Source organism: Pleurodeles waltl, chromosome 7 (assembly GCF_031143425.1).
Source record: "Pleurodeles waltl isolate 20211129_DDA chromosome 7, aPleWal1.hap1.20221129, whole genome shotgun sequence".
Classification (NCBI taxonomy): Eukaryota; Metazoa; Chordata; class Amphibia; order Caudata; family Salamandridae; genus Pleurodeles; species Pleurodeles waltl.
Window position 1 is genome coordinate 913,567,821 of NC_090446.1, and position 9,325 is coordinate 913,577,145.

The 9,325-nt window shown below is 46.5% G+C and overlaps 1 protein-coding gene across 1 annotated transcript; it reads right to left on the reverse strand.

Annotated features, from left to right (window-relative positions):
* Positions 1 to 2,083: 2,083 nt before the first annotated feature.
* On the reverse strand, positions 2,084 to 3,919 carry LOC138246983 (SCAN domain-containing protein 3-like). The gene has a single exon (XM_069201733.1). The coding sequence runs from the start codon at positions 3,917 to 3,919 to the stop codon at positions 2,084 to 2,086; it is 1,836 nt and encodes a 611-aa protein (XP_069057834.1).
* Positions 3,920 to 9,325: the final 5,406 nt, after the last annotated feature.

Here is a 9,325-nt window from a genome sequence, read left to right on the forward strand (position 1 = left end):
GTTTGCAGCGGTCAGAGTTCATGCCATTGAGCCCGATTGGTAAAGTTTCTGGTTTGTTGTTCTTGGCAAATAATAGGAATGCTGTCTTGGTTGGGATGAGCTTCAGATAGGCGCTTGTCATCCAGGTATCGATGATGAGCAGGCAGCAATTGAGGCAATAGATGTCTTTGAATTAAAGTTTTGTATCATCAGCATTTTAATGATTCAATGGTGTTAACAGTGAGTATTGGGCACTAAGCAGCGCCATTTAGACGTTGAAGATGAACAGTGCTTAATTTGTAAATAAAAACGTGCCGGTGCCCAAGGCCCTCCTCTTAAACATGTGGCGGCTGCAATTAAATGTGAGAACACGGAATACTGAAGCAGCGTAATCCTGAAGCCATCTCAGGCCCTTTCAATCCATTTAAAGCCACTGCTTGCCCCTTCAGATCACTCTTGCAGCTTTCTGCTTTCTCCCATTGTGAAGCTTTTTCGTTTTTCTCTTCCTCCATCTTTCCCATATGTGTCTTTTGCTTGCAGGAAATACGTGAGGCAGAAAAATGAGTGCCGGCCCTAAAAAATAAGTGTTGGTGCTCTGCACCGGAAACAACAAGCACAAATTAAGCACTGAAGATAAAAGGAGACAGTATGAAACCCTGGGGGACTCCGTGAGTGACAGATATCTTTTAGGACCTGGAGTTGCACATGTGAACAAACTAATGTCAGTTAGAAAGAAAAGAGGAGAACCAGTGAAGGTTAATTTAAGTGAATCTGATTCAACTGCGGGGTGCATATGAGGGTGGAATGATCAATGTGTCAAAGGCTGTTGAGTGAGCCTGCGATATCAGGTGACAGGGGTCATCTTCATTAGGCATAATCTGAAGCCAGACTAGTAGCTGCACAGGAGACGGTTATCAATGATGCGATCTTGAAATTGAACACAGACTTCTTTTTCAATGATCTTACCGATTTATGGTAGTTCAGTGTTGGGTTGTAGTTGGCGAGATCGTCAGGGTCTAGTGCAGGTTTCTTTAGCAGTGGAAGAAACTGACCTCTCTTGAGAATTTCCGGGAGGATGCCTTGATGTAGGGAGGCATTGACAAGGGTGAGTAAGGGTTAGAGAGAATCCCTAGTCACAGACTGTGGATATCTGGTGAGAGTACATGATCAGCCTCTGTGTACTTGACATGGATTGTGATATCATTGTAGTTGCTGTTGATCCAGAGAGTATCATGTGAGTACATGTGCCACTGTGAAATGGCACAGTTTGCAAAAGACCTAAAGGATGTAGCATAATTGTTTCAACACCAGTTAGTCGCAAGAGCACGTTGATAAGATCCGATAGCCTTGCTCCCTCCACACATTACACCTTCATCTTAAATGTGTGCCACTTCCAAATCACTTGTCCCTAACCACACCTCTTCATAGTTGCAGTCAATCAATATTAACTAGCCCCATCACTGATGCACACCCACCATGTTGTATCAGGGAGCACATGCAAGCAGAACACCAGGCTACTGTTATTCATGAACCAGATACTTCTGCAGTCCTTGGGCCTTATTAGTACTGTGTGGCCCCATTCTCTACAATATGATATAACAGCAACTAACACATACACTATAGACAGTCACTGTGTGCAATTCAATAACAATTAGCACATCACTTCACTGGTGTGAAACTGCCTGTTCGAAGTCATGTTTACTATCCCTATGTACACTAATCAAGTCACATGATGTTATGAATGTTTGAATTAATGCAGAGGTCTTTAAACTTTTGGATGCCGGCACCCCCTTGTCAAAGTTTTCAGGTGTGAGGACCCCTTTCTGTCAAAAAAAATTCTAGAACTTGGTACTCCTCATCAGCGACAAGCGTAAACGCCCCCTAGTTCCATGGGAAATCATTTTTATGGTAAGGAAATTTTATTAGACAGTATTTAGCAAGTCAAAGGCTTGTGAGTGACTGTTGTTTGGAGTCAGAGACTTACTACACAGTTCAAACAAAAAGTCTACCAAAAGAAGTGCCCAAAAATATGCAATGGTACTTTATTTTTCCCAAACAAAACATAATTTGACAAAACTTATTTGGACGATAACACATTTCTGAACTAGTGTGATGGATGTGCCTGTTTTTCTCCAGAGAGACGGTCAATTTGTGGATGTATTCTTGCTACTGCCATCCTCAGGATGTGCTCCACCTCTAGTCTTGAATAGTACTTCATCTTTAATGCTGCCAATGCTGAGAACCCAATCTCACATAAAAATGATGAGCTAAAAGGCAGAAGAACCTTGACTGCAATTTTTGACAAACCTGAATGTTTTTCAGACATTGTCAGCCAAAATTCCCCAAATGAGTTTTTGTTGAAATGCATCTGGAGAATGCGGTCACTCTGGACCTCAATTAGGTCTTCTTGAAAGTGCACTGGAAGATTAGTACCTGCACCCACTAGAAAAGGTTGAAGGACCCAGTCATTGACATGATCAGTGTCCTTAGGAAAGTGCTTTTCTAAACTGTCCCTGCGAGAAGTCAAGTGATTTATTATGACCTCAGCAGCACTTTCAAGTTCATATCCAATGTCCTCAAGAGCTTCTGGTAAACATGGGAATGCCTCAAGTAGGACATCTTGAATTAGTCTTCTCCACAACTCCAGCTTCTTCTTGAAGGCTGGTGTTTTTTTGTACATGGTGAAAGACATACTTTCAGCTCCTTGTAAAGACAAATTCAAGGAATTTAATTTATCAAAGATGTCTGTAAGGTATGCTAAAAGCACAAGCCAACGGGGATTACATACCTGTTCTGCTTTGTAGGGGTCCACATCCAGAAGGAACTGTCGTACTTCATTTCTTAATTCAGAAATACGATTCAGAACCTTCCCTCTGGATAACCATCGTACTTCTGTATGGAAAAGCAAACCATCATGTTCAGCTTCCTTTTCGGCACATACAATTGCAAACAGACGAGATCCAGTTGGGTGCGCCTTTATGAAATTAACATTTTTCACAGCAGAATTCAACACATCCCCAAGTTCTCTATCCATGTTTCGGACTGCAAGGGCTTCCCGGTGTATCATACAGTGGGTCCATAGAACATGAGGAGCCACTTTCAACACTTTAGCTTTTAGTCCTGACCTAGCCCCACACATGGACGGAGCACCATCGGTACAGATCCCAACACAACTCTCCCATTTTAAGTAATTGGAGCGCAGGAAGTCATTGAGAATATCAAACAGGGCTGCTGATGTTGCATGTCCCTTGATTGGTTTACAGAATAAAAAATCTTCCAATATTACAGTTTTGTGGCAGTATCGGACATAAGCAATTAAATGAGCTTTCTTAGATAAGTCAGTTGCTTCATCCAATTGCAAAGCAAACAAACTGGATTTCAAGTGTGCTATGAGTTGTCTGTGGATGTCCTCTGACATGTCAGAGATGCAACGGCAAACTGTTGTGTATGAGATGAGTACCATTTTAAACTTCTCCACTGCTTTTTCACCAAGCATTGTCCTGGCCATGTCAAGAATTGCTAGAAGAATCACTTTTTCCCCATCTGTAAAAGGCTTTTTGTTTTTGACAATGTGGTATGCCACTTGGTAAGATGCTTTCAAGGCATATGTTGGCATGGAGACCAGATTTTTCACAGTGTCTTTTTGGTGGATGATGTCTTCCAGTTTTCTGGCAAAACAATCTCTATTCTTTCCTACCAGTAAACCGTGTATAATTTCCAAGTGACACTTTAATTTGTTTGGTTTCAGACTTTCGTTAGCCAAGGTGATGCCACAAACAACACACTGTGGCCTAATTTCGCCATTTATGGTGATGCAGGTGAATCCAAAATTCAGGTAGGAGGTGTCATATGACCTAATTTTTGCACTTCTTTTCTCACCATCTGTTTCACCCTTTTGTTTGAGTGCCCTACCATCTTTTGGCAGAAGGAAACGATCCATGTCAAATGTGTGTTTGACCTATGGTACAAAATTCCAAAGTTCAGTATTACTGAATACCTCAGACTTGCTGCACATGAGGTATAGCTGTCTTTTAAAAAAAAAATATTTGCAGTTCTCAAAATGTCTTAAAAATCTTCTTATCTTATTTAAAAACACAAATAACACAGAAGGGGCCACATGTACAAAACTCAGGTTTGCGACTCACAATTTGCGATTTGCAAAACCTGATGTACAACAGTGTCAAAGACACTGTTTGCGATTTCCAATGGGGTCGCAAATGACCTACCTCATGAATGTTCATGCGGTAGGTCGCAATTTGCAACCCCATTGGGAATGGCCACCCTTACAGGGATTGTGGCCTGCATACCACCATGTCTGTGACTGCTTTTAAATAAAGCAGTTTTTTTTCTTTTGAAATGCAGCCTGTTTTCCTTAAAGGAAAACGAGATGCATTCCAAAATGAAAAATGAAAAGTTGTGTTTTCATTTTTTCAGAGCAGGCAGTGGTCCATGGGAACACTGCCTGCTCTGAAAAAATATTTTTGCTGCCATTCACAAAGGGGAAGGGGTCCCATGGGAACCCCTTCCCGTTTGCGAATGTGTTAGCACCAGTTTTAAACTGGTGCTAACTGCGATTGTTTTGCGACTGCATTCGCGGTCACAAAACAATCATACATGGGACTGCAACTCGCAAGTAGGGAGGGCGCAAACCCTTTTTGTGATTCAGTAATAGATTACCGAATCGCAAAAATGGGTCTCTACATCCCAAAAAGCATTTTTCAAGTCGCAAACGTCCGATTCGCCGTTTGTGACTTGAAAAATGCTTCATACATCTGGCCCAAAGTTCCTTCCATGTGATTAAAACAGAAATTGCAGCTTGCCCTGACTTCCTTACATGAGCAGGTGTGGTACGCCATTGCCAAAGTTCCCCTTCACTTAAGTGCACACACAGTGATAGCAGATTTTTGGAGATGGATTCTAAGCATGTCATCCACTCGTGTTACCTGTTGCTGTTAGCGACAGGGGCGACTAAATTATGTGGTAACAAAATGTAAATAATGTTACGTGATGCTGCATATTTTGGGATAATATTGCATCATTATTTTGACATTTTTTACACAGCAGCACTTGGCAAAGATTACACCTCATTAGTACCAGTTTATCACCACAATGCAGCAATAAACAACAGATAGATGTCTTGTCAACCTTTGTGAAGGGCCTTCACTCTGCAGGAATATGTGTCGTCACATTTTTAGAAACCTTTGATGCAGATTATACGGCAGATTATGGATTAAGTGGAAATTGAGACAAATCTATCACTATGCATAACTATGCATAATTCTAGTGTCCCTCCCTGCCTATAACCAGGGCAGACAGAGCATAGCATCACTACTCAACCTGGACCTTTCGCTGTTCCCTTCCAAGCCTGAGTGTAACTGGTACCAGGCTCTTGGAGGTTATACATCACCCCAGTCTGGTATGGTTCAAGAACTAGGATTGTCGGAGCATTTGTTTTACAGTTCAAAATACAGATTACACTTCCACCCTTTAAAAACCTTCCACCAAATCCGCTGCAAATGGTGTGCCTAGCCCAGAGGACAACTACTGCCTTTTCCTGAGAGATAATGGCCTCTAAAGCACACTAAGCTTGGCCTGACAGAAAGCATGTATGCAGAACAGGAGGCTGGTGACACAATGTTCTATGAAGAATCATTTTATTTGAAATTGTGCTTAATGTCTGTATATAGCCTGTGCCAAAAAAACATCAATTTCTCATACTGAACTAGTGACTAAATACATGCATGAGCTTCTCTGCATGTGCCCTGCTTGTTACTTAAATTGTTTTGGACAAAGTTTGTCAGAGAATAAAAAGCAAGATATGACTGTAATACAGATCGCAAACCAACAAGAACTCTGATTGCCAGCACTCATCCTCCATACAGACTGGAACACATCACAGGATTTGTATGTATTGGTTATGGAATACACTCAAAGTCACCAGCTACATTAAACACATGAATGTGGTATAGATATGTCACTGCCATCCTGTTGTCCATCCGGCAAGGCAATTGTCAAGGGCGGGAGCTGCACATCAGTAGTAATGGAATGCAGTTTGACAAATACTATTGACTCTCCCACCCAGGGGCATAGCTTGGTCAGTATGATTGGGGGAGGTGTTAGCTTCAGATTTCCTGACAATCACATTGGCAGACGATGTTAAAATACATTATACGACAAGCAAGGTGCACAGAAGGGCTTAAGATGCAGTGGACAGGGAGAGAAATGCAGATTGGTATGTGTACTAAGTGAGAGGAAGCACTATATTGTGTGAAAAAACCAACACTTTTGAAGTCTTTCTAAACAGAAAAAGAGAGTTTGCGTGCTTATATTTGTGTGTAAAAACTCCTGGTGAAATCTGACAGACCTCACCATACCAGACTGAAAGCACCTGCATCCAACTATTTATCACAAGAAACATATTTATTAGGGCATGTAACACCCCCACCCACCCCCTTCACCCGCTGAAACTACGCCTCTGGTCCCACCATCAACGATAGTGCAATGAATGAAACAATAATTATAGACAAGCTGCTGTCACGTTTGAACATTAAAAAAAATAATGTTCACTGCAAAATTATTGCTTACAATGAACCTTTGGCACCACCAACTTCTGCTTCCATCCCCTGAAGCCACCCTTCCATGAGGATCCCATTACACAATAACCAAGTTCAGAAAATACAAATACAGTTAAAAGTTAAGAGAGTGCGTGTAGGGGGACGTGGCCTGACTGGTGAAGATGGCAGACGCCTGAGCGCTCCGCTCCGCCTGGGACCGACAAACATCCATCATATTTAGCCCTCGCGGGGGACCGAGGTGATCGTCAGATGCAAGGAGAAACGGGGGCATAAGAGTGGAACCTACGACATCGGTCGGCTCCCATATCAAAACAGCAGAGGAGACGCCCGGGAGACCGACACGCTTGGTGAAGGCAGCATAACCGGCACCAGAGGCAGTGGACATGTAGAGGTGAGGGCCACGGATCACTTCGGCCTGCAGAGCCCGAGAGCGCTGCAGCTTGTGCGGCGGGGCACAGGCTTGCAGAACACCTCTGTCTGCGCTGGAGCCCCAGGAGGAGGCACTGAGAAGGTGCGGTGGCCTTGCCGCGGAACGCGTGTGGTGAAGGCAGAGGACCGGGATGGTCACATACAAGCCACGAATTGCTGCATCTCGAAAAACTAGAGGACACCACATGGGGCACGGTGGGGTGCCGTCTGGCCGGCCGGCGCTTCTGTAACTGTTTGAGCCCTCAATGAGTGGCGTGGAGGCGGTGTGACGGCCCAGCTGCGACAGAGGGCCTGGAGGTGCAGACACAGGCCGTAGTTCACGGTGGCCTGAGAAGCTTGAGGACGCTACTTCTCACGCAGTGAGGCACCGGCCGGCAGGGCACCTCTATGAACATTGGGGCCCTGGGAAGCGACACAGAGGAGGTGCGGCGGACCTGCGAGGAGGCGCACAAGGAGAAGACGGGAGACTTGGGGAGCAAACACACGCCAGAAGAGGAGCTGTGCCGCCGCACCTGAAGCACATGCAACGCGGCGAGAACAGGGGTGTATCTATCCTGGGGTGCTGATCAGTCGAGTTTGGGGCGGTGGACCGGAGCAACAGGGCTGGTGACGCAGTGTGAGCTGCATGGTCCTTGAAGAGGGATCCCCCCCAAGCAATAACCCGACCAAACTGGTCCTCTGGGGACCACACGTGGCTGTTCGGTCCCTGCGCAGGTGCAACAATCAATTCCACAGATACCGCCGGCCTGGATCTGCCTTCGCGCTCTCCCAGCCTTGGTGACTGCACTGGAGAGAAATGAAGAGGGACCAGTGGTGGTCCACCACGGGGGAAGGCCTGCCCCCCCTGGCGTTGGGCTCCCTATTGATCGGAATTGCACCGGGGAGCGAGCGAGTACCCCTCAAGGTGGAGGCTGGAACCACAACCAACCTGTGGCTGAAGCCACCGATGGTTGGGATGCATGTCTGCTAAGGGCCGGAACAGGGCGAAGTTGGAGACAGGGTGCCGCGAAGGTGACATGGCCCAAATGGATGTGCCAAATCCAGAGCCGCACACATTTCAGGACACGCTGGACAAGATCCTGGGGGCCATACAGGAATCCAAAACTACACTCCAGAGGGAGATTGGACAGGTGTCGGTGGAGGTGGGGCTGTTGAGGGCAGACCACCAGAAACTGGCGGATAGAGTCCAGGGTACGGAGACTGCACTCACGGGTTTGGCTCCTGCCCAACAGGAACTTAAAGCCACCATTGAGCTGTTGACCGAACGTGGCCAACGACTGAAATGACGGGCCGAAGATGCCGAAGGCCGTAACCAGCGGAACAACGTGCGAATCATAGGACTCCCGGAAGGGGCCTGGGGCACTGACATGGTGACCTATCTAGAAAAATGAATGAGAGTGGAGGTCGCCCCGGATCAACTTATGAACTTCTTTGCTTTAGAGTGAGCTCACTGGGTGCCGTCACGGCCACTTGCCCCGGGGCCGCCCCTGCGGGCGGTGGTGGCCAGGCTGCTACACTACAGAGACAGGGACATCTTGCTGCAGCGAGCCAGGAAAGTCAAGCCCTTCCATGTGGAAAATGGATTGGTGACTCTCTTCTCGGACTTCACGGCAGAGGTGCAGTCCAGGCGGGCTTCCTACACAACGGTGAAGAGGGCACTGCGAGAAGCAGGCATACAGTACTTCTATTCCCAGCCAGGCTGAGGGTCATGGAGGGCCACACCACCTTCCTCCAAACTCCCAAGGAGGCTTGGGAGTGGTTGGAGGCACATAGATCGGGTGGGGACACCCACGCCGCAAAGGAATTGTTGACACAACGACATACCAGGAAAACGAGGAGGCAGTGGAACAGACCCCGCCTGGGCACGGGACCGACACCGGCACAGAGAGCGCTGGACAGGCCTGCTGCCCTGGAGTCAGTCGCTTCGCTAAGGCAGGCGGAATCGACGGGAGCGGTCAGTGGAGGCGAATCAGAACATCGGACCCACTCCACAGACTCAGAATCTCACCATTCTGATGAAGCTCCAAGAGTGACACCCCAAACTGCTGACGATCTGGGATGATCCCTAACTGGAGACACTGACCTCCTGTATGGGGCACTAACCGGTAATTGGGGCCGCGACGACCACAGAACCCCCTCCAGATTCTCGACCGCCTTCAACTGAATGGTGAGAACACTACATGACTTATTTTTGTTATTATATTGGTTTGATATATGCTGGACAACCACCTGTTACAGTGCTGCCCTAGGGAATGGGAGTTGGGGAATAAGGTTACTAGTTTTAAGCGTGCGTAGGTGGTTAGACACTCAGGCATTACTACTGACTATGGTGACATGGGGAC